Here is a 25995-nt window from a genome sequence, read left to right on the forward strand (position 1 = left end):
ATATATATATATATATATTTTTTTTTTTTTTTTGGGTGGTACTGGGGTTTCTGGAAGCCCTTCTACCTCCCGGCTACACTCCCAGACCTATTTTATATTTCTTTTATTTGGAAACAGGGTCTCTTAAACCAGCAAGGCTGGCTCCGAACCAGCGCGATCCTCCTGTCTCAGCCTCCCAAGCGCGGGGATTACAAGCGTGCGCCACCACGCCTGGCTTAAGATTATATTCTGCCAAGTATTTCTACTCTAAGGATGGCTCAGTGTTATTAAATTATAAATCAATTGCCAAAGTGACTTTATAAGAGAGACTCACAGCTCTTTCTTCTGAATTTTCATGGTAAACCTATCTGTATCTTGCCAACAGTTAAAATTGCATTATTAGACATACCGTTTTGAATTTATAAAACTTATGTAGAAATATGAAAAAATATTAAAAACCTAACAATCCAATATTATAAAAACAAATCTGAGTAAAATGTTGGCATCAATTGGTCAAGTTACTTTGTGTGTGTGTGTGTGTGTGTGTGTGTGTGTGTGTGTGTGTGTGTGTGTGTGGTGTGCTGGGGATTCTATCTCCGAGCTATACTCCCAATCCTATTTTTTATTGTTTATTTTGAAACAGGGTCTCAGTAAGTTGCGGAGGGCCTCACTAAGTAGCTTAGGCTGGCCATGAACCTGGATCCTCCCGTCTCAGCCTCTCAAGTACTGAGATTAAAAGCGTGCATCGCCATGCCTGGTTTGGTCAAGTTACTTTAATAAACGAAGTAAAAAGAGAGTACATAGAGAGTATTAATGACAAAAGTACTAACAAACCTCTTACAACATCAATATGTTTTGTGGGAGGCTTCTAAGGGATTAGTTATAAAGATAAAAAAAGAGTTTCTTTTCCTTAAACAGGATAGCCCATCCCCACGGGTGTACTGGTGTGGTCCTGAGTAACCAGAGCATTCCTGCAACTTACAGGGGAGTGAGGGTCTAAAGTCAGCACATCTTTAAGAACTGCCCTTAAGATAAAGTGCCTTGAGGTTAGGCTATTTAAGTGCACTACAGTAGGTGACTAATCAGGGCCACATGGTTGAGAAATCGGTACTTCTCCATCCTAGAATCCACCCAGGGCAGATGTGCTCCGAGCATGAGAAGGCCATCCACGAGACCCTGTGGCAAACGAGGTCCTCAGCTCCATCTCTCCTCCCTCAAAGGCACTTGTGCTTCAAGTGGGAGAGAAAGTGAGATCTCTTTGCTTACACAAAAACTATTTCTTGCAGCGCCGGGCGTGGTAGCGCACGCTTGTAATCCCCGCGCTTGGGAGGCGGAGACAGGAGGATCGCGCAGGTTCAAAGCCAGCCGCGCTGGCTTAAGAGACCCTGTTTCCAAAAATAAAACAGGTCTGGGAGTGTAGCCCGGAGGTAGAAGGGCTTCCAGGAACCCCAGTACCACCAAAAAACAAACAAACAAACAAACAAAAAAAAAAAAAACAACAACAAACAAAACTATTTCTTGTATTTACACAAAAATGATTTCCCCCTCCACCCAGAGGCTGTCAGACATACATTCAAAGGCAAGGAAGTGAAAGATATGTATCTGCCAGGTGTGTGACAGAGATTTGAAAAAAGAAATTAAGAATATCCGTTATACATTGTGAAGTCTTCAAGCATATCAAAGTCTTTCATTTTATGTAACAAAAGGGTAGTTCCTTGTGAACTATTTCCCTATTCCTTTAAAAACAGGAGGAGTTAAGCTAACATCTGCCAGCATGTTTAAAGTTTCAAGTCTTGAGCAAGAGGCTTATAATGAGCATCTTTATCTTTCTTAATCATAAAAACATAAGAAATCAAGACACGAAAACTGGCACAAAATACAGACACTCAAACATGGTCAGCGTTAATTTCACAGTCTAATAATGGGCTTCCCAGCTGAACGCTGAAGCAGAGGTCTAAGTGAAAGTCTAAAAAGAGCAGCTTCCAAGGATGACACACCAAGCGGCAGAAGCTACAACATCTTACTAGACGCTTCGACAGCAGATCTGTGATCACATTTGACTCGGGCTGAAAAGTGGGCTAGAACACCAGTTTCCCTGCAAGTGACTAGCGTGCCAACTTCGACGAGGACGCTGCTGGCCAGGTCTGCAACACATGCACGTCTGTTCTCCACCGTGCTGTGGACATGAGTGTCAGGAGCAATATGAGAGAAAAACAGACCCTGGCCCCCCTCAGTCTGCTCGCAGATTCACCGTAGCATGGGGAAAAGGCACACACACTCCGGTCTTTGGTGAACCATCCCAGCTTCAAACATAAAAATACAGCTTTTCAGAGGAGTTAAGCATAACATTTCTGGTTTATTTGGATACTTTCTGTGCACTACAAAGTAAACAAAATTGATACAAGAAAGCACAGCTGCATGTGTGTACATCCATAGGTTCTATTTAAGACCACATCCTCCCAGGAATAAAAAGCCTGTGGTTACTATTTATACCAATGCTAAAAAAGCAAACAGAATAACCAAACTGCAGACCTCTCGTTTGCAGTCATATCTATGACCAACCCGGCCACAAGGGAACTTCCGTGCCTGAGAACTTCCGTGTCAAGTGCTTGATCAAACTTGTTTAATATCTAAGCCGAGCCTACGGATTCAGGCAATACTACTCTGTGCTTGAATAGTTCTTACAATTTAACATATTACCTGTTTTTTTTTTACCCCTCACTAGAAGTTTCCAGTATTAAGCAAAATTTCAAAATGTTTTAAAGCATATATAAGTTGAAAACAAATATAAATGACATCAAAATCTCTAACACGAGCTGGGCGTGGTGACGCATGCTTGTAATCCCAGCATTTGGGAGGCTGAGACAGGAGGATCTCACGGGTTCAAAGCCAGCCTCAGTGACTTAGTGAGGCCTTTGCAACTCAGTGAGACCCTGCTTCAAAATAAAGAATAAAAAAATAGGGTTGGGGATGGAGCTCGGAGGCAGAATGCCCTGGATTCTATCCCCAGTACCACACAAAAAAAAAAACCCTCTAACATGAAACCTGCCTGTACCCTCAAGTCTGCACCCTCCTCTAGGAAAACTACTATTAACATTCTGGTATACTGCACAGGTAAGATTTTTCATATTGGGGACTGAAACCAGGGATGTTCTACTTCTGAGCTACCCTCCCAAACCTTTTTGATTTTTTTATTTTGAGATAGTTTTGCTGAGGCTGGCCTCAAACCTGCGATCCTCCCATCTCAGCTTCCCAAGTACTGGAAGTGTGTGTGTGTGTGTGTGTGTGTGTGTGTGTGTGTGTGTGTGTCTGTGTCCCCATGCTTGGCAGGATTTTATTTTAGAAAACAAAAGTGAGAACACCACATGCCACTCAACACTGGCTTTTACCACTCAACAGCATGGGCTCTTCCCTGTTACTTCACAGAGCAATCTCTGTCTCTCTCTTTCTCTTTTCTTGGTTGCTTAATACTCCCTAGTATAACTATACTATTGTCTTTCATCATTTTTAGTTTTTTGACTAGGTAATATACATGTGGCATAATATTCAAAGGTAGAAACTATTTCCCCATCGACAGTTTCTAGCATTTTGTGCTATTGGTATTTCAAGGAAGATCTCCCAACACCCAATTTTGTGTACTTGGAGCTGAGGGCGAGCTGAGGATGCCAGACACCTTCTTCCTTACTGTCAGAGAGGGTTGGATAAGTCATTTCTGTTACTGTTTGGGTCTAGCATGTCCCATGCACTGAAGGTGCCATAACGTTCAGAGGTGGGACTTTGGGGACGTGATTAGAACCTGAGAGCTCCCACCTCATCAGTGAGTTTGGTGGTGGTATTAGGAGGTGGTGGAACACATGGGAGGTGGGACCCAGCTGAAGAACTGGGTGCTTTGGGGTATGCCCCTGGGGACTGTATCTTCTCCCCGATCTCCTCCTCTCGTCTCTCTGCTGTCATGAGTTGAGCAGCTCTCCTCTGCCACACCCGTCTACCCACAACGTTCTACTCTTATCAGGCCCCAAACAATGAAGCCAGCTGACCAAGGACTGAAACTGTAAGCTGAAATAAACATTTCCCCCTTTAAGTCATTCATGTCAGGTATTTTGACCGTAGCGATGAAATGCTGACTAACATACTGTCTAAGTAGTACTTTGGAGTCATCCTTGCTATTATTTATCCTATCAGACCTGTAAAAGAAAGTTTCTGCAAGCTAATATGTAGTCTCTCTGCTGGCATGGCTGTTTTTATATGCCTGAGAGAAGAGGCAGAGCTTCTGTTGTATTTGGTATGATTTCCCAAGGTGTGACATTTCTGCAAGCTTATAGGGATGACATACTAGCCTTTTATTATCATTAGTTTCAATACTGGTACTTTTAAAAAAGTAGTGATTAAACAGTTTAACAGGCTTAAAATTCAGTTATGAATCTATATATGTATGGGCTAAATAGCACACTTAACTGACGCAGATGACAGCTATGAAAGTCAAGTTTTTAATGGTATTTCTACACCTTAGCCCAAGCATAATAAAAATTTAACTTTCTTTTCTTCTGAGAAATGGAGAATAAGGTCCTCACTCATGAGAAAAAGAGTTTAGACATTAAAATTAATTTTCTGCTTAAGAAATGATGATGTAAATTCCTGCTCACCACCAGTGGGACCAGAGCCAGGGAGCATTTAGTCATCAAGTTCCTCTTGCTGATGGCAAGAAGGCAGGAAAGAACAGACCTTTTCTAGCCTCAAAGGCTCGTGTTAGGTTTATTCCAACAGAAATTCAACATTCGGCCGAAAATTAATCCTGAGTTTACAGCAACCACTTAAGGGTCTTAAGAATCTATCAAGGTGTCCTAATAGCATTAATCTTTAAAAAGGTGTGCATTCTCTGAGGCCATAGCTCACATCCAGGTTCCAGCTTATTCAGCCTTGCTGTCTACGATCCATTAGAAAGAATGAAAAACGGTGGCCTGTGCCTGGCCTACGTGACCAGCTAATCAATTTTTACAAGAGAGTTCCACAAACACCGTTTACACTGTTGGCCTTTACCATGTAAAAATCACTGACCAGCTTTTCCTAGTTGCACACTTTTCTTCCTATCTGACCATGTCACATTCAAAAGCAATTTTTAGATTCCTTTTATGCAATGGAACCTGAGATATGAGACATCCTGCAGTGAGATGCTATTCATTCTGGAACATGATTGACATTTATTTCTACGTAGTCATCAAGTACTTAGTGGGCAGATTCCAGAAACTGGTGAATGGCCCAGAGTTTGAAAAAATACTGCTACAATGACCTTGGGGCTCTCAGTTTGGTGGCTCCTACCTTTTTCTTCTTTCTTTCTTTTCTTTTTTGATTATAAAGCATTTGGATATTCTGACATGAGCTATGGATACTGTCACCATGAAAATGCCCCTGTATACACAATTTTATTTACAATTTCCAGGGGTTAGTAGTCACTAGTACAGCATATCAAGAACCCCAGTTAAAAAAAAAGAGTTGTCAGGTATGGTGGCATGGGGGAGAGCCTAGGAGTTCAAAGCCAGCCCGAGTAACAAAGTGAGAACTTACCTCAAGTAAAAGATCGAGAAGGGTTCAAACTGGTTCAAGCTCTTTTTGTAAGAAAGGACACTCTGAGGCCCATTCAGACTCAACAAACACTAGTGCTAAAAACTAAGGTAAAACCCGTGTCCACTCTCAGGCCAGGAAGCTTTCCCTTACTTCGCTTGACTGTGATTCCAGGAACACTTCTGTGGAAGTATTCACTTACACGCTAAAGTGCCCCAGGCTCAGGTTTGTCCCCGGCCTTCCCTGCTCCACCAGGATAGACTTGTCCCGAGCCTCATGTTAAGAACTCGCTGGAGCCTGGGCCATTCAACCAGCATGATATCCTGTGAGGCAGACTTTGCACATGCATGGCAAAGACTGGGGTGTGTGTATGTTCATTTCTCTCAAGCAAAGCAAAGTATGGGTGTGCTCACCTGTTCCCTGCTACGTCTAGGACGTGGAGCTCTGTCGCCTGCGACACCTCTGCAGGTATCCGAGTCAGCCTATTGTCACGCACGCAGAACACCGTGAGGCTGCAGCACCCGCCGATCTACAGTGGGGCAAAAACACATCGTTTTTTCCATTTTGCGGAGAGGGTGGCAGGGAATCTTTTTTTTAATCAAACAACAAGAAAAAGATGCCTAGAAATATGTCCCATAACTTTATGTCTCCTTGGTGACCAAGTATGATTGATTTATATTGCACAAAATATTAAACATACATATTCTAAATTAAATCGACAAACCACACAGTTCAAAAGTTTCATGTTGAAAAGGAGGCCATTTCATTGCTGATAACTGATGCAAATGCATCTGTTAAATGTGTGAACCAAACTACACAAGCCCAGGCAAATATTATTTGGTAATATGGGAGTTTAACAATCCCAATTTCAAAAGTTGGGCCAGAGATGATGCTGACACATACACACACCGTTCAAGACCTGCCCTTTGTATTCACTCCAGCGTTCTCAACGCTCCACGTTTTTGTTTTTTTAAGGCGGGGGAAATCTTACAGATTATACATTAATTCCCATCATATGCCTTTTAATAGTTTCCAGGCTCTCACAAATTAATTTGATAAATTCAATTTCCTTGGCAAATTGTAAAACCAACAATATCTTAGCAAAAAGTAAAATCGGTAAATACACACACCAATCTCCTTAGCTACAATCTGCTGGTAAATCATATAAATCAACATCTGTACCCACACTGTATTCCATTATCTTTTTTTTTTTAAGTAAGCAATTCAAAGGTGATTGAACTTTGAGTCCAAAACAGAGCATGAATAGAGTTCATGCTATTTTTGAGCCAATGGGCTGTGGGGTTGTACAGTCAGAAAAGCTGAACCAAGGGGGTGGAAAAATAACTCAGTTCCAGACACAACATTCTGCAAGACTCCATAAAGCAGGACATTCTTCTGGTACTCACTATCCTAACTAAGAGGGATTGCTAGAAAATGCTTATGAAGGAACCTATTGATGTCTCTCTGACACATGGAAAAACACTACTCCTGAGCCTCCCAAGGGAGGAGGAGCAAGAGACCTGAATTTTCTATGAGAGCTGAATATATCTTTTGCCTTTTTCTTTTCCTATTTTTTATTCATTTATACACACACACACACACACACACACACACACACACACACATATGCAGAAAACATATTTATGAAACTACTGCCTAGTTACCTTAAGGTACAGTACTTTTATTTCTTCCTTAAGAGTTAATATAAAGATTTTTTTTGTGTGGTGCTAGGGGTGGAACCCAGGAGCTTTCTACCTCCGGGCTATGCTCCCAGACCTATTTTATACTTTATTTGGAAACAGGGTCTCACTAATTTGCTGAGCGCCTCACTAGGTAGCTGAGGCTGGCTTCGAACCTGCGCCATCCTCCTGTTTCAGCCTCCCAAGCGCTGGGATTACAAGCGTGCGCCACCACGCCCAGCTAAGATTTTTAAGTAATATATTTAACCACAGCACTCAACCATAATGGATGTAAAAAGGAAAAGTCAACATGAAAACACGGACCAGCCTTTGTCCAGTCACGTAGAGAGCACTCAGAGAACAGAAAGGCTCCAAGACCGTCCCTTTTACTTCTCGGCAGTCGCCTACACATATTTCCCATCCTCCCAAATCCGGTGTATTCACTGTACTCTAGAACACAACTTGTATCTATCGGTTTTTTAAATAAAACATCTTTTACTTTTGTCTTTTAAAATCTTACCATCTATCCCAAATTAGTTAAATGTCTTCTAATCCCTCCAAAATGTCTTCCCGGAACCCTGTGACATGTAATATGATAAACTGCTCTCTCGGTTTCTTTCATAATTATGATCTAGCTCTCTGGCAGGATGGATTACCTCCTAAAGATTCTTAAGAGCATCTGACCGAGTTAGTCTAATTTGTACATATTTGTATGTAATCAGGGTGCTTGACAAGTACAGTACCCATCCTACCTACCCACCACGGGCGGCCTACATACCTACCAAAGGCCCAATCTGTATGTTTACACACTTCATTTACTTGCTTGTGGAAGACTGTAAGTCATCTGCTTCTCTGTGTAGCATAAACACCGAAGCTCTTCCTTGGCCCGTGGACGCTCTCAGGTTTTATAATTACAGAGCCCCAATACAGTATCCCAGGAGAAAGGTACCACTGGGTCTTGCGGGGACTTAGCATTTCTGTACTCCATTGAGCAAGGAAATCGTCAGCTTTACTCTGATGCCCAGGATGTCATAGAAGGAAAGAAATCAGAACCCTGACCTTTTGAGGATGGACACGATCAGATTCCTTCTGACAAGTTCAGATGGTATTGACAAAGATCTCCTCATGGAAGGAACATTCTAGGTTCCCATGGGGTGCCTTCCTCTCCCCCGCCCAGTGGAGGAGCTTCCGCAAGAGGTCTGGGTGTGGTGTGGGCCTGAGGGCCTGGGGGGTTAGAGGGTCATCCAGGTCTGCACATGGCTGAGGCTGGGGACCCCTGGACCCTGCGTAACTTTGAAGAGACAGGCTTTATCTGTTCTTGAGGGCAGCAAGGCAGTATCATGTTCACCTGTTTCCATCTGTATCCTGCGTATCTATTACATAGCAAGAAAAATTAATTAATGAAAGTGGGCCAGAGAGGGCTCTATAAGTTCAGGACAAGTTAATCTCCCTTAAATATCTGAAAGGAAATAGTGCTTATGGACTCATCCCCTGCACCTTTTCCCATTCCCACTCTAACTGCACCCCCACTGGGGTCGCCAAGCAGTGGGAAGCACTTGCACTCAGGAGCCTCTTGGGCCCCCGGGGCTGGCAAAGCAGGCCTGTGACCTCCCGGGCTCCACTGTGTACAATGTCTGGAAAACATGCCAACAAGATGCACGTGTTGCTGTAGAGTGGGCCAGGGTGCCAGGATGCCTTATCACCTGCAGAAAACACATGCTGTCCCAGACAAACACTCACACAATCTAAGGCCTCTTCCCACCGCAGCTGGGAAGGGGTGGCAGAAACCTTTGGCTTTTAGAAAGGACCATTAAGCAGTTGAAACCAAAGTGGAGAAGACAGAGTTCGTTAAAGACATCAGAGGGGATGTGGTGCACCAGAGGGAGCGGGTACTTTGGGATCATCCAGGCATGGGTTAGAATTTAAGCTCTGTCACAGGTTTTGTGGATTTGGATATGTTACTTTACCCAACAGTAACAATAAGAATTAAGTTAAATAAAACCACATGTATAATTTAGTGACTGTCACAGAAGCTGGCCTACTGCTGCAGTCAAATTAAATGCAGTAACTACTGTTTTTCAAAGAAGTAAAAGCCCTAGGTCCAAATGACAAGTCCAGGCAACACTTGGGTACCTATTCTGCTCCTGAACTATTCTAATGCTAGTCACCTCTGCTGAGCTCACCTGTGCATTCTGTACAACTGACTTCCTGATGACACTAGTGTGTATACACACACACACACACACACACACACACACATATACATATCGCAGAAGAACTGAGTTGAGTATCATTCATACATTTTTTGTTTTCTCTTAGGTTCAAGAGGCCGAATTGAAAGGGCCCTTGGTGGCCATCGGGATAAAATGTCCATATCACTTGGAAATTCTGGGAAGCCAAGTCACCATTTAAATAACTTATTACTAGTTATGTAGGAAACTGGTATTTTTCAAACTTCCCTTAAACCACATAATAGCACCTTCCCAGAATACAAGGCGTATTCTTGGATTCTCTGCGGATTGCAGAATGTGGTTGAGAATCCTTGTCTAGCTGTTTTGTGTCTCTGTTAATTCACAATGACACTGTCCTGAACATGGCACTGACCTGGTCCACCTAAGGAGGTGGGCCCTGCGGGACACTGAGGTCAGCTTTCACTAGGTGTTAACGGCCTGGAGGAGAAGAGGAGCTGGATTCAATCACAAAGAAGTCTATGTCAGCCACCTCCATCGACCTCGATTTCACTTTCCAAGCGCCTACCCGACATGTAAAAGAACACTCACTTTCTCTCAGTATCTTCCTTTCAACATTGGTAACAGAACTGAACAAGATATTTCACTGGCAGAAAGGAGAACAAAAGAACAAGCAAAAATGTGACCAAATACAAGGCAAACAGAAATAACATGAAGCATAATTTTAGAATCCCCTCATCATCTGTGGCCTATTATTTAAATGTTCCCTAACGTCATAAATATTTTAGAAATCATCTGGCTTTAGAATTCCCTGAACTGTCGGGCCACTGACATTAAAATATCCACTAACAGCTATGACATCCTTTTTTCCGGTTTATCAAAAAATAACTTCTGCTGGCTGGAAAATGAAATATATTATATATATAAAGGCAAACTTAAATTAAAATCCTACCACAAAGAGGTAATCAGAATTACTATTTCTGAGGTGCAATCTTCCAGTATCCCTGCCATCCATTTTTTATTATACATACACACATTAGCAAAATTAGGACCACAACACGAGCATGCATGCTATCGAGAACGCTTTCGCGCGTCATCCTATTCCTAAAAGGATTTTTATTGGCCTCCCGCAGACGTACCGCAGACCACTCAACAGATCACCCTTGTGTGAGGTTGCTAGTCAGTTCTCCTGCTTCTTTGCTGTGTGATCACGGCCAAGTTACTGAGCCTCTCTCAGTCTTAATTTCACAATCTCTTGGATATTGATAATGCTTTACTTACAGAACTATTGTGAAAATTAGACAAGAAAAAGCATGAAAGCTCTTGACACAGAACCCGACACACGTGACCGACCTCCGTACACACTTGGCGCAGTGCCCGGCCCAGGCTGGCCGACTCTACACGTGCTTGATGTGGTGCGTGGAACACGTTAGCTGTTCATATACAAAATGTAAGAAATGTTCTTGTGCGCCATTCTGTTTTGCGGTACTAGGAATGCATATCAGGGCCATTCTACCTCCGAGCTACACCCCTAATCCTATTTTTTATTCTTTATTTTGAAACAGGGTCTCACTGAGTTGCAAAGGGCCTCAATAAGTAGTATTGAGGCTTGTTGCAAACCATGATCCTCCTGTCTCAGCCTCCCAAATGCTGGGATTACAAGCGTGCGCCACCAAGCCCGACTCACAAAAATAATTTTAAAGTGTAATAACAAGAAGAAAGCTATCCACAAAATGAATGCTCTATGACGGTAGATATTTCTGAATATTAGGACAACATTTATGGAAAATTACTATTTATAGGTTGCACTGGTTTAAAAAAAAAAAAAAAACATAAGCTTTGGTCAAAGATCTCCAAATTCCACCTTGTCTCATGTGAGTAAATAAATATGACACAGTTGGGGTGACTTTTATTTTGACTCAGTGGAAACAAAAATATCTTGGACTATAATCTTGTATATATATTCAGTTTCTTCATGCTAGAAATTCTTTATGGCCCTGGTTGTGGAAAGGCAAGACTTGGCTGGGGAAATATCACCAAGTTACTTGGCACATTCATCATACCCACGGTCACAGAGAGATCGACTCCGTCCGTCCGAGTCACACTGCTACAGCCTCTTCCCCTTAGCTTTTTCTTCCACCAAATACGTGAGTGTTTAAGGGGATCTCCCTTTCCCAGAAGCATATTTACTTAAGCAACAGGATGAGAAATAAAAGACACATAGAAGTGGCTTGAAAACCCTGAAACATGCCACATACAGCACATAAAGCGAGTCTAGGCTTTCCGGTGGAAGCGGAATCGTGCCCACGGAACACAGCTTACTGAAGACAAATGAGGCGCCAGTGGTGCCTTATGGGATTTCTGAATAACTTAAAAATGCAATTCACAGAAAAGCATTCTTTTGAGAGAAAGGTCTAAACAAAACACTTAACAGTATAAGGTTCCAGGCCATGCAGTCATTAAAAATGAAAATAAAAAAACAGAGTAATGCCCAGGATGTTACAGTGGAGAACATAAAACACAATGAATCTTCATGCACTGAAGAAGCAAAATGGAATTAACAGATGCAACTGTGGTCTGGACAATACTTACAAGGCAACAAGTTTTCCTGACTTTCCTACATTTCCAAGCAGCTAACAACTGAGAAAACAAGAGACATTCATTGATTTGCAAACGTTTACTACAAGTGACACCACAGAACACAAACACAATCTGTTTTTGTGACCCACACAGTACAAACATTTTCCCTTCGGTCACTTGGGAAAAATGAATGCAAATAAATGCTGCCACAGGCTAAGGAGCTGTGCCACAAAACTGACAATATACAATACTATCAAATTAAAAAAAGAAAAAGACAAATTATAGGAAGAAGTACATAGGACACCAAACCAATGTCAATTATGGATTGGGGGCATATAAATTGAATTGCTTAGCATTCCGGTTTAAATGTGCAACTTTAATCAGGTATACAACTTAAAGGCTTCAGTGGAAGTAATAAATTTATGAAAGAAAAGAATCCAATCAGCAAAGTGCAGGACTTGATCAGATGGTTTCAGGCAGGGAGACAGAGGCCGCGCATGCGCACACACACACGGTCACAGAACTCACGACACGATGGTGCTGCCCTGGCCAAGGTGGTACCGTGTGAGGTCGGGAGGCACGGGGCGGTTTGGCTGCTCAGCCCCGTGGTCAGAGCCAAGCGATCGAACCATTTCTGCTGGGCTGCCAACCTGACCCACGGCACGGTAGAGAAGTGTGTGGTCAGTGCGCTTCCTACTCTGGGAGCTGAGTGTGTGTGAGCAGGGGCTGAAGGTGTGTCAGAAAAGACTCCATTTCTAAAAATCAAAATATTCTCCACCTTATCAGGCAGCTGGAGGAAAAGGTACAGACTTTATTCTGTTATAAGACTCTAGATACCAGAACACCAACCATAAGTTCTCTAGAAAATGGGCCAACTATGACAGCTAGAATCCTTTAAAACTAAAAATATTCTTACAATATTTTCATTCTTCACATCCTGAAAAGCTGTCCTAATAAATTTAAGCAGAGACAGCATGAGGTATAACCCTCTGATCGGAAATACTGAGTATGAGTTTCACTCTTTTAAAACGAAGGGAGGACTCATGCTGAAATGATGGAGACAGTTTCATAGTAATAAATTTTTAAAGTTGTGTAGCTGTGAAAGAGAAGCAGTCTGAGGGAGATCCCGAAAAGCTGGGGGTGATGGTAAAACTTACCGGAACCAACATGAAACTCAAAGCGCTTTCCTTGGAGTCAGCCTTGAAAGTACTCTTATACCGCATTCGTTTTCTAAAACGGTCCAACTAAAGGCAATTTGCCCTTTCTTTACTGAATCAAGATGTTGGCCTACCTCCAGTTCACACAGATGAAAAGGCTGGGCCGAACCCCAATTACCTGAGTTGCTTGTTTTTACTGGCCAAAGAGAAGTGGCCTCATCTTTGGGGCCTGGCTCCACGGACTCCTAACTATATGAGCCCAGGGAGAAAAATAATCTCACTGGCCCCAGCTTCCTCATCTGTAAAATGAGGAAACTGCCATGACTTCAGAAGCTATTGTGAGGACCCAGTGAGCTGACACACCTGAGAACACCTGGTTCAGTGCGTGGCACTGAGAAAGAAACTCATCCATCTCTTCTATATCTCTGTGTTTATGAGGCTACCCATTCCCCATCTACAAGGGCTATTCGGCAAGAGTAAAATTAATTTTCAGAGTATCAGCTGTGTTTTGATTTATCGCTTGGAGACTAGAACCAAAATATTTTGATTAGCAGAATAACTAGTTGCATCCGAGCAGAGCTGAGATACAGCCTTGAGTCTTTCTGCTGGAGGCATTCTATTTACAGGCCAGTGCTCCTACTAAAGGTATTTTGGATTATATATGTGTCACATCTGTCATCGATATACTCACTTCCATTCAGGAACGGAAGCCATCTTACCCAGGAGGAGACCAGGCACTTTAGACCCAACACCAAGACAAGGACAGGAAAGAGGACGCCCAGCCAAGCTTAGACACCACCACAAGTGGCCCTAGGAAAGTAAGTGGCCCTTGAGCTCTGGCTGGCAGTTCTGAAGGCATTCCAAGACAGTTGTTGGAAAGGGTCAGAACAGAAAAACATGAAGAGCCTTGCAGCCAGCCAGTGGTCACGCCATGCAAGGAAATGACCCTTTTATGTGAAGCCCCAGCAAAGGGAGCTCTCACCAACAGCACGCTTGATGGAGGAGCAGAGAAAGAGGCTTAAACTTAGTTTTAGGCCATAAGGTTAAGTCTAAGCCAAGCACTCATAGTGCCCAGCGGAAAACAGATCTTCTTCTTCTGTAAGGCACGAGACACTATGGCCACCCTCCACTGTGGGCATTTCCACCTGCCTGGGCAGGACCCAGATGCAGTGGACGGTGACCGTCTCCTTTCTTCTACCAGGTGCACCAACAAGGAGAGTGAGCGTCCTGGACACCCGGCTCTCGCCTCCTCTGGCCTTCCTCTGTGTGTGCAGCCTCTGTGAGGGGCTCGCTCATTCTCATTCCCATGCCCATCTCTGCTCAGACGCAGGGCTGCATGGAGACTCACTTTTATAATCCCAGTCCCAGGGGCTTGTGGGACAGGGTTTAATTTCACATTAAACTTAACGATCAAACCCAAAGTCATTCACTTCCTCTGCCAAACTCCCACATTATCCATTTTGACAATGACGTTGCCATTCTAAGTCAAGCCCCACATGTCAATCTCTCTCTTCCCCACTTTTTTCCCAACCGTCTTTAACATTACTAGTGACCATTCTTTGATACAGTTCTTCCCACCCAACTCTATACTCACACTTTTAAAAAGCACCACATAAATCTTTTATACAATAGAAAAGAGGAAAAAAAAAACTTTGACATTTTTGATTCATGTGTCATCATTATTTCTTTATAATTATCATACTATTTCTCTAAAAGCACATACCTCTTTTGGTAATGACACTAATTTATTTCTGTCTGCATTCAAGTTGCTCAACTTCTTAAGCTTTCCAATGCTCTTAGGTAAAGTCTGTTAAAATAACATTTTTATTATTAATTAATCGTATTTTTAACAAGGCTCAGAACAAAAGTGATACATGCAAGGACTTAAAGAATATCCAGCAAGGGAAGCAAAAATCCTTCCTGAATATCAGATGTTTGTAAGGATCACTAGGAGGAAATGGAATTAAATAATCTAATTTTTTATATGACAGTATGTTTCAAAGGAATGAAGTTAAAGGCAGAGCCCCAGGAAGAGAGAAACATCTAGTAAGGAGGAAATGGACATTTTCCACTCAAGTCAGTGAGAAGCTGCACCTCGGCTTTCATCTCTGCCCTGCCTGCACCTCTGAGAACCACACTGGGCTGGTGGCTTCAGTGGCTGTGGAAGCCAGAGCGCTGGTACAGGATGTGGGTGCCCGCGTGCGGTGCTGTGAGGTCTGGAAAGAGAGGGCTGCGTGCGGATCGGAGAAGGTGAGCAAGGCCGGGGTTGGGAGCGGAGCCCCACAGGAATAGGCCAGGCCCACACGCTGGTTCTCATCACTCGAATGCGATCTGGGGTGAGTATTATTGTTGTAATTCTTTTGATGACTATTTATAATCCTAAAACCACAAACCAGGGCAGGAAGAACTGCTACCTTCCACCACACCTCCAGAGGATGGCTATTTGAACAACCTGAGGTGGAACACTGGCCTACCCACCGAGTCTGAATCCTCATTCCCTCTTGCTATCTTTTACTGTTCCTTTCACCTCCAGAGCATGACTTCTTTTACTTTAAAGAAAAGAGACCACGCATAGTGGTGTAGCCTGTTATTCCTGTAATCGGAGGCTGAGACAGGAGGATCGCAGGTTCCAGGACAGCCTTGGCAACGTAGCAAGACTCATGGCAACCTAGCGAAAGCCTGTTTCAAAACAAAAACTAAAAAGTGTGTGGCTCACCACTCTGATAGGGGGCTAATATCCAGAATATACAAAGAGCTCAAAAGAATCTACACTAGCAAAACAAACAACCCAATCAAGAAATGGGCAACTGAAATGAATAGACACTTCACAAAAGAAGAGATACAAATGGCCAATAGATACATGAAAAGATGTTCTATATCATTAGCTATCAGGGAGATGCAAAGCAAAACTACACTGAGATTCCATCTCACCCTAAACAGAGTGGCAAGCATAAAGAAATCAAACAACAATAATTGCTGGCGAGGATATGGGGAAAGAGGAACTCTTTTAGACTGTTGGTGGGAGTGCAGAGTAGTTCAGCCACTATGGAGATCAGTATGGAGATTCCTTAGAAAACTGGGAATAGATCCACCATTTGATCCGGCTATACCACTCCTGGGTATCTTTCCAAAGGGGTTGAAATCAGAGAACTACAGTAACCTATGCATACCCATGTTCATAGCAGCACAGTTTGTAATAGCCAAACTATGGAACCAAACTAGATCTCCATCAACAGATGAGTGGATTGTAAAATTATGGGAAATACACACAATGGAATTCTATTCAGCTATAAAGAAAAATAATAGCATTTACAAGAAGATAGAAGGAACTAGAAAGCATTATGTTAAGTGAGATTAGTCAAGCACAGAAAGAGAAGGGACATATGTTTTCTCTAATATGTTCAAGCTAGGGAGTAGTGGTAATACCAGAGGGACTCCAGATGATGAAGGGGAAATCTCAGCAAAGCTTGAACGGAAGGATAGGAGAGGAAGAAAGCTGAGGTTGTTCAATGGAGGAGCTGCATACAAATATGTGTACTAGCATAAATACAACATGATTAACCTGGACACTCTATGGGGGGGGGCATAAAGCACAATTTAAATGTACACCACTCTCAATATGTTCCACTTATAAAAAAATAAAAATTAGGCTGGGCGTGGTGGCGCACGCTTGTAATCCCCGCGCTTGGGAGGCTGAAACAGGAGGATCGTACAGGTTCGAAGCCAGCCTCAGCTACTTAGTGAGGCTCTCAGCAACTTAGTGAGACCCTGTTTCCAAATAAAATATAAAATAGGTCTGGGAGTGTAGCCCAGAGGTAGAAGGCCCCTGGGTTCTACCCCTAAGTACCACCAATAAATAAATAAATAAATTAATTAATTAAATAAAAAAAAAACAGGTGTGTGGCTCAGAGGTAGAATACCCCTGGGTTCAGTCCTTAGCACCACCAAAGGACAACATAAAAATAAAAAAAGAAAGAAGCCAGGCACAGTGGCAAATACCTGTAACTCCAGCTATTAGGGATGCTGAGACAGGAAGACCATTAAATTGAGGCTAGTCTAGGCAACTTAGAGAGATCTTATGTCAAAAAAGACTGGAGATATATCTCAGTGGTAGACCATTCACCTAGCATGAGTCCAATCCCCAAGACAGAGGTAGAAAGATAGGGGAAAGATAAGGAAAGGCAGGTAAAAAGAAAGTGTCAAAATGAAGATGGAGAAAAGAGCAAATAAAAGGAAATAGAAAAAAGAAAAAGAAATATTTTCCTTAGAAAATGAACTGAAGAAGCCGGGCGTGGTGGCGCACGCTTGTAATCCCCGGGCTTGGGAGGCTGAGACAGGAGGATTGCACAAGTTTGAAGCCAGCCTCAGCTACTTAGTGAGGCTTTCAGCAACTTAGCGAGACCCTGTTTCCAAATAAAATATTAAAAAAAAAAAAGGTCTGGGAGTATAGCCCGGAGGTAGAAAGCCTCTGGGTTCTACCCCTAGTACCACCAAAAAAAAAAAAAAAATGAACTGAAGAAAAGATAGTGGCTGAAAGACGACTGAATCAGGGGAAGGAAAGATAGTGGCTGAAAGACGACTGAATCAGGGGAAGGAGAGGATGAAGAAAAAAAGAAGGACTGAGGAGGTAAGGATGTGTGGGAAAGAGAGAAGACACCTGCCATTTGTGGCCATTGCTAGGACACCCTGGCGAGGGGAAGCACGTGCTGCCCTGCTGTGGGCAGGGAGGAGCCAGGCCCAGGTAGCCCAGGCAGCCACCTCTGCCTTCCATGTCTAAGACATGATAGAAGGCTTGCCAGACACCATGCCCTGGCTCCCCGGTAAAATGCATCCCCATCCCCAGGCCCTCCGGCCTTCTCCTGCTCCTCCCGTTCACTCAGTGAGTCCAGGCCAGAAGAATCCCTGAACGGTGTTTGTGCTGGCAGTCTCTGGACAGCCTGGCTGAGGCATCAACACGCCCAGGGACAGGGCTCATCTGAGATCCCCCATGAGGTGTCTGCTCAGCCCAAGCTGTCCAGAAAATCGGCTTAAACACCAACTTTTTGGCTCAAGCAGGCTGAACTTTGAACTTGTGTCCTGCACTGTCTTGTAAGTCCCTTTCGAGACACAGTCTGAGAACATTGCCATTTGGTCCTCTCGGATTCCAAGTTAGTAGACTCTGCTCTAAGTCTTCATGGGATTGTGAAAGCGGCACTTACCAGAAGCCGGTTTTCTGTAAGAACTAACTCGGTGAGACTTTCACAATCCCCAACTGCTTCAGGCAACTGTGCCAGTCTGTTCTGATCCACCTTCAAGATTGACAGTTTCTTTAGCTTTCCTGAAAAAACATTATTGAAACTCATTAGTTACAATTGTTTTCCTAATCCCCACTTAGTACTTCCTATCTACTGTCCTCTTTTGTTTTAAACAGTTACTCATTTTTTTCCTCACCCAGCCTTTCTCATTATGAAACTTCATCACTCTCACTGAGATCACGAAAGGTTGAGAGTGAAAATAATTTGTTCAGAATATCGAAAACAGTCAGCAATTAGAAACAAGTCATTTCAAAAGGCGCTACCTAAAAATACCACTTCAAAGCCAGAAAACTGAAGGAAGAACAAACAGCTGGCTCCTGAGGCATCCTTAAGGGCGGGAGTTGCTTCCTGTGTGGACGGGATTCATCTTACCCTAAGAATATCCGTACTAAAAACGATGCAGTGGAGCTTATTAGGCCTTTGAATGAACATGACTCGGTGAAGTATTTCTCTGGATGCAGGACAAGGCGGAACGCTAAAAGGCCTGAGTCTGCTCCACTGGGGCAGGAGGCCTTGACTTCCTGCTGCCACCACAGGCTACAGGAAGGAGGAAGGAGGACTGAGCCGAAGGCAGCCCCCGCAGGGTCCCCGCGGAGAGGAGGAAAGCCTCCATCATGCAGATTATGGCTGTCAACCCAAGTGAGGGGGCTGGCCCACAGGGCAGATGCCCTTCATTGTGTACTGAGAGCTGGTAGCATAATGACACTCTCCCTGTAACTCAGAAAACAGCTTCGATGCAGACAGAAAGGGAAACACGGACAGAAGTAGCCTGGCTTGTGTGCGCCCTTTATTTAGCATAATCAATAACGGAATAAGCCCTCCACAGCACGGAGGGCTTCTCCTGCCCTGTGTATCAGGCGGCATCGGCCTTCCCCGCAGGATAACCACACCCTAACAGGGTCTCCTTCACAACATTCCTGCAGCCTCTCCTTGAGTCCTTCCAGAGAGGGGTTCTCATTTCTTCATTAAGCGACCCAGAGTAATTTGTGACAAATATTTTTTTTAAAGTTCCCTCTCTTAAAGTGAGATTCATGATCCTTTCTCTGTGCCTATCTGAAGTGAAAGGTGTAATAAAGCTCTTCTATCAAATCGCCCAGTTGCTACAACCACTTTCAGATGTCATCTGCTTCTCAGGGAGCATGTCTGCACACAACCAAAATCCTCATCAATGTTCTAACTAGATTTGACCAAAATGCAATGTTCGCTTCCCTACTGAGTTGTTATTATAAGTTGCCATTTTCATTTTGACTAAGTACCACCCAGGAAGTGATCTTCTGTCAGAAAGCTTCTCCAACTACTGAAAATCTTTGGAAAACTTCCCTTGATGTTTTGAGCAAAAGGCAATCCTATGACAATCCTAGAGTTAAATACAGCTTCTTACAAGTTCTAAATGACTGTTATGGTGGAGCTAACAGATTGTGTCTGTTCACAATGTCTTTGCTTTTAATTTCTTATATAAGACTGAGTCCTGTACAGTAAACTTAATACCTGAATTGACCATTTTTAAAGAAAACAACATAGAATGGTTAAAAATTGTTCTCAACATCCTAAAAAGCTCAAATCAACCACACCACTTATCTTCCCCAGGCCATGCAATGAGGTCCAAGTTATTTTCTCATAAACTGGAATGCTGGATTAGAAATGTCTTAGTGATTGCTCAGATGCCTTAAACACATTCTATTATTAGGGTTAATCCCTACTGAAATCATCGAGACACGATGTGGATAAAGCAGATATGAATCGATGCTTAGAAGTAACCGTGCTTTGGTAAATGGTACCAAACCAAGATGATTGAAATACGTTTCATGTAGAGAAACTTAAACTGTATTAAATATTCTTTGCTTTCCTTCTTCAGAAACAAGCAACCGAGGAGACTGGGCGAAGCCACATTCCTAGCACCTGAGAGTAACCCAAGAAAGGATGTGGGTGCTCAAGAGAGCAGCAGGCAGCCCCGGAACAGCCAGTACTCGTCAACACTTACCAATGCCATCCGGAATTGTTTCCAGTAAGTTCTGGGAAATTACTAAGTCTGTCAATGCAGCCAGTCCGCCGATTTCTTCAGGAAGCCTTTCCAGCCTGTTTTCAGAGACATCTAAGCACAGTAGGTTCTTCAGGTCTCCTATTTCCTGTATTAATGGCACAGAAAGAGCAGCTCATGCTTAAACTCACCTGCACACACAGGAGTTCATCACTATGACTTTTCACACTCAAACCCCAAAGTCCTAAGGATGTATCTTTAGCACATGTCCACTATGAAGACAGGAATAAATTCCTTGACCTCCTTGCAATGAAATTAAGAAGTTATATGAATCACAGACATGAAGTTGGGAAGGAGGCCAAACCCTCCACCTCAGGTGAGCAAGGAATTGTTCTCACTTAATAAACGAAGAGGTCACACAATCAGGAAAAATAAAAGGGGCTAGAATTCAATTCTCTACCTTTGGGATTAATCGCTAGTAAGGCAGCTCACACTGCAGAGTGACCCTGGGATCTTCTCTGGCAAGAAACTCTTTTTATCGTTCCTTCCATGACTGGTAGTACTTGTTAACAAGACACCAAAGCAACTGCTCCCAGCAAAACTGGGACACACAGACCCACCGGTATCATTAACATCAACAGAAAAGAGAAGCAGGCCATTTTTTCAAGAAGACAATCTACCCAGTACTGGGGGGAAAGTGCCTCAATGACTCGGCCACATGACTCAAGAGTCACCTCACCTTTCATTCATAAGCACCTATTTTCTGTCTTAGGTAACTGCCTTCTTATTTTTTCACCCTTATTTCCCTATATTAAATTCCTAGTCTCTTTACCCTCTTATCTTGACTCTTAGTTCTACCTCTTAGATTCTAGTCTTGACTCCTCTTTTCCAAGTCCATTCTACAAATAGCTCTTAATTTTCTTCTAGGAAACCTAGCTAGTCTAGCCATATAATCATTCCACCCTGCTAGGGGCTTCCTGATGTCTACATAAATACAAATTCCTCAATCTATATTTAATTTGGTATGACCTATTCTTTCCAGCCTATTTCCTGCCTAATATGTGTCTCATCATCCCACCCTGAATTTCCTGTCTACAGGAAACTAGACTACATTTCTACTAATTTCAGGCCAGACTCCTGACGTTGCTCCATTTTTCCTTAGTCGCTTTTAACAAACAAAGTCTTTATATCCTTTTCTTTCCATCATCAATAGAGATGACAGGAAAATAGTTCTGATTGAGACATTAAGGTGTATTTATTCCTGGTTCGATAAAAGCTTATACTATAGGGGGAAATGGGATTGTTCAATAATTACTTATAGCATGGTCCACTGGAGCTTGAATTTTTTTGGTTAGGATGTAATTTACATGCACACACACAGGAATGTGTGTACATATATGCTTTTTCTCCCCCCCCCTCCCTTTCATGTCCCATTGCTGATGTGTTATTACTTTCCTGATAATTCCATGGCATTTTCCTCATCGTCTGACTTCTAATCAGCATTCTATCATTCAGGATTTCTCATGTATTTCCTAGGGAAATACAAGTATCCATCAAGCCCTATCACAACAGTTGCTGATCCGTCCCCTTCTCCAACTGCAGCCAAGGATCTCAGAAACAGACTCATTACTTTCTTAGTTCCATCAGTCATTAGTGACACTGTGGTGACTTCAGTGCCGTAACTGCTACAATTACAAACGGACTCGAGTGCTTCCTTTTCCTGTCATGCTTCCCTGCTGTGATGGCACTCCCCATCCAAAGCGCAAGGCCCCACCATCGCTGCGTCACACAGCCCAGCAGGGCAGCCTCCCAACTTCTTTCAAATACCAGGGCTTTCATCACGACGACATCTGCATGCCGACTAAAAACTGGCAATCAGACACGCCAAAGAATATAATTCAGTCATAGGTGGAGAAAAGCAAAATTATAGAAAGAAATGTCCCTGGGCCTGGGGAGGATGTTCTAGGCTGCTCAGCTGCTCTGTGGGGAGGTGGGCCTGCCTGCTGGACCCACTCAGAGGGTGACTGAACGCTCAGGAGTCTGTCCAAAGCCCCCTGTCTCTTGAAATGTGGTTTTCACACTTGACAACAATAAGAAAAACATGCCAGCTAAACCAAGAGCGATACTGAACTAGAAGCTCTTAATATTGCTTTTACATCAACTACTACAGAGTAAAATGTGGTCAAAATGATCCCAGAGCACTTAGCGCATCGCAAAGAACAGCAGAAGTGTGAGAGCCAGCGTCATGCTTCCGGAAAGTTACAAATACCCTGGGCTTGAAGGAAGTTCTCTGGGGAGCAAGGGTGAAATCAAGCACAGACTTCACAGGCCAAAGGGTAGATGGCCATCTCTAGAAGTGGTGGGTTGAGATTTTTGATTTAAGCACTGTAGAATGATGAAAGCTCAACACATTTTTCAAATGTGCTTTTTTCAATCAATATTTTTTTGGTTGGTTTTTGAGATCTAGAGAAAACCCCACGTAAAAGCAGGAAACACACAGGTTTACTGTTTCTGTCCCATGTTTTGGGGGAGACACTGTGAAATCCCCACTTACCTGAGGTAATTCTGATAGCTGATTTCCGTCCAACCAGAGATCCTTTAGATGGAGGAGAGCTCCAATTGATTCTGGCTAAAACAAACAAGTAAGATGTTTTGGTAACAAATATCTAATTCTCAACCTTCCATTAAGAAAGAAGGAATCCTCAATGATCACATAGCAACTGGGAATCTTAGTGAATGCTTGTTGTAACTTCTCTAAGATCAACCCTCTTCTTCCTACAAATTTCCCAGTCGTTTTTACTAATCCCCCAAGTCTCTAGTCCTGACCCTCCCCACACCTCAATCATGATTCTTAACCGCTGGGAACTGAAGCATGCGTATTCTCCGACGTCCCCAATTGTATCTGTGGAAACACTAGCTTTATAAGCATACCCACAGACAGACACTCCCCGAATATTTTGTGATCATAACTAAGGACAAAGGTCAATTCAAATCTCTCTTTGATACAGACTTACCAAGTTATATATTTCATTGTTTCCTAAATCAAGTTCTTCTAGTCGCCGTAGCTGGGTAAGAGAGCTGTTTTTAAAAAAAAAAAAAAAAAAAGATGCTTAGAGTGGACTTAAACATGCTAAGCAATCTCTGTATTCCAAAACTTGCAGTTTCCAAAAATAGGATTCATTCAGATATTTTGGTAGTAAATATTGCACAGAAAGGACACTTATGAGACAGCCGGCACCCCCCAAACTTCCTAAAAGACAGTCTTTCCTTTGATGCTATAGTCCCCTTTTTAAATAGATACTTAAATTTGTCTCCTACAAAAATCCCACTTTATTTTCTCCAGAGACTTACTCAGGAAGATATGTAAGAAGATTCTCTCTCAGTTCCAGGGAAGCCAGGTTATAAAGACTAGAAAAGAACAGAAGAAAAAACTCTAAGGGAAATTCCTGAGATTCCTCTTCCGCCCCCTCCACATACACAGGCTCGACAAGTCACGCAAGTCTTTTTAACACCCAGTATGTCACTTCCCACTGTAAAAATATGGCTTACCACCACCAAATCAACAAAATCTCTAGCTCCCAGATGTTAATATTGGCTGTTGATAAAATTAACAATTAGTACAAGTGTAGTGTGTCATGACTTACAAGGTACCTTCACTCAAATATCTCACACACTTGACATGTGGAAATAACCCGCTTAAAGATAGCCATTAAAAGATAGCCACTCCCTGGCTCCAGACAGAAGCCAAATAGAGGCCTCTCGGCTTCAGAATGGCAAAAAAAAAAAAAAAAAAAAAAAAAAAGTATGGTTAACATAAAAACAGTAACATCTTTAATCCTGAGGAGATTGGAGCAATTTTTCCACCATTGGCCCATCCCTATTTTAAACTTGGGCTTCTATCCCAGAAAGCCCAAGTCCTCTACTTTAGGTAATAGATTCACAGAGCAAACAGAGGCAGCACTAGAAAATAACTCCCATTTAAAAACATCAGGGATAATGGGCCAATGCATCTTGCATGATGCCTGAGCACAGTGCTGGCTTAATAAATGGTACCCATAATGATGTTGCTTTTATCCGTACTAAGCCCTAGAATGGTGCTCTCTGCAGAGGAGCCCTGTGCCTCTCTGGCACAGCCCCGTCAATGGGGAGCAGGGTGCAGAGAGGCAGATGTTCTCCCTAGATCCTGACTATCTGGGTCAAATCCTGACAGGCGGTGGCAAAGCTGTGTCACAGGAACCCTGGCGCACCCAGCTCTGTGAGCGAGCTGCACGCGTGAATGCAGAAGCCTGTCTGTTATATCTCAGCAGGCCCGTGGGCTCTGCACTAACCCCAAACCCGTGTTTTGCTAATATCACTGCAGTGACATCCAGATTTAAAGAAATTTTATTCTTGAGCATACAGCAGACGTCAGACATTATCCCAACACTCTAATCTACCTGAATCCTCCACCCCCTCTTTCCAGCAAAAAAGCTGGAATCATATGCACTAGCGAAAGCTGGATTTATAACATTAGAAAATATAAGTTTACAGACTTCAAACCTGTTGGCCAAAAATGCATCTTAACTGTACTATAAAATGCAAATTCTGTGTCTCCTCCATGTTTGGAAAACTCAACAACAGCTTTCATCATTAAGTCCAGAGCGAAGACAACACTTTCAAACATATGTATTTGAAATAAACCAAAATCCCTGCTAATATGTATTCAGATTTAATCCTGTTTTTTTTTTTTTCCAAATAAAATATAACTGGTTGGGAAGTTGCAGGTGTCTAAGTCTACTTGCTCTGAATCAAGCACTTATGTGAAAATATATTAAGGGGACAGGAAGGGGAGGAGGGTGAGAAGTACTGAGACCCAGTACCTACTTCCAAAGTGACCTGTAATGAAAAGTAAACGCAAAGCTGGGTGAGGTGGCACGCCTGTGTGGGCTCAATCTCCAGTTCCAAATAAACAGGTACAAGTAAAACTAAAAAGTTACAACAAGAAACTTTGTTGAGCCCAAGTAGCCCCTCCCGGGTTCTACTGGGGAGATGATGAGCTCTTGGCTAGTCTCACATTTGGATTTTTGAAATTCCCTGGTAGGACTGGCATTTTACATGAATGCCCCTCACACCTATCCTGACAAACTGAAGGCATCCGCTCACAGCAGGCGGTAAATCCTTCTCTACCTCAAAATCTTCACTGGTTGGGCATCATCAAAAGCATTTTAAAGGCAGTTTCACATGGGCCCGTGCCGTACCAGATCTCCCCAGCCTCGGTCTGAGCACCTCCCGTCTGCAACACAGAAGGGAGAGCCACCCAAAGCCAGGGCAGGAGGGGCCACACTCCTGTCTCAGCCTCCCGAACGCTGGGCTTACAAGCGTGCACCACCACGCCCGCCTCTAAGTGTTAAACTTTAAAACCAATCCCAGCACTTGGGAGGCTGAGACAGGAGGATTGCGCAGGTTCAAAGCCAACCTCAGCTACTTAGTGAGGCTCTCAGCAACTTAGTGAGACCCTGTTTCCAAATAAATATAAAATAGGTCTGGGAGTGTGGCCCGAAGGTAGAGAGCCTCTGGGTTCCATCCCCAGCACCATAAAAA

At 43.1% G+C, this 25995-nt stretch overlaps 1 protein-coding gene across 1 annotated transcript in view; it reads right to left on the minus strand.

Annotated features, from left to right (window-relative positions):
* Positions 1 to 25995, minus strand: part of LRRC1 (leucine rich repeat containing 1) — a gene marked incomplete at both ends in the record, with an annotated part of 130896 nt that overhangs the window by 4029 nt on the left and 100872 nt on the right. The window contains 7 exons of the mRNA XM_080699730.1: positions 5952 to 6067; positions 14867 to 14950; positions 18342 to 18460; positions 20419 to 20563; positions 22970 to 23044; positions 23430 to 23493; positions 23767 to 23823. Coding sequence (XP_080555856.1) covers positions 5952 to 6067; positions 14867 to 14950; positions 18342 to 18460; positions 20419 to 20563; positions 22970 to 23044; positions 23430 to 23493; positions 23767 to 23823 — 660 coding nt within the window. The remainder of the gene's footprint in view (positions 1 to 5951; positions 6068 to 14866; positions 14951 to 18341; positions 18461 to 20418; positions 20564 to 22969; positions 23045 to 23429; positions 23494 to 23766; positions 23824 to 25995) is intronic.

The sequence above is a fragment of the Muscardinus avellanarius genome, assembly GCF_963383645.1.
Source record: "Muscardinus avellanarius genome assembly, chromosome: 8".
Classification (NCBI taxonomy): Eukaryota; Metazoa; Chordata; class Mammalia; order Rodentia; family Gliridae; genus Muscardinus; species Muscardinus avellanarius.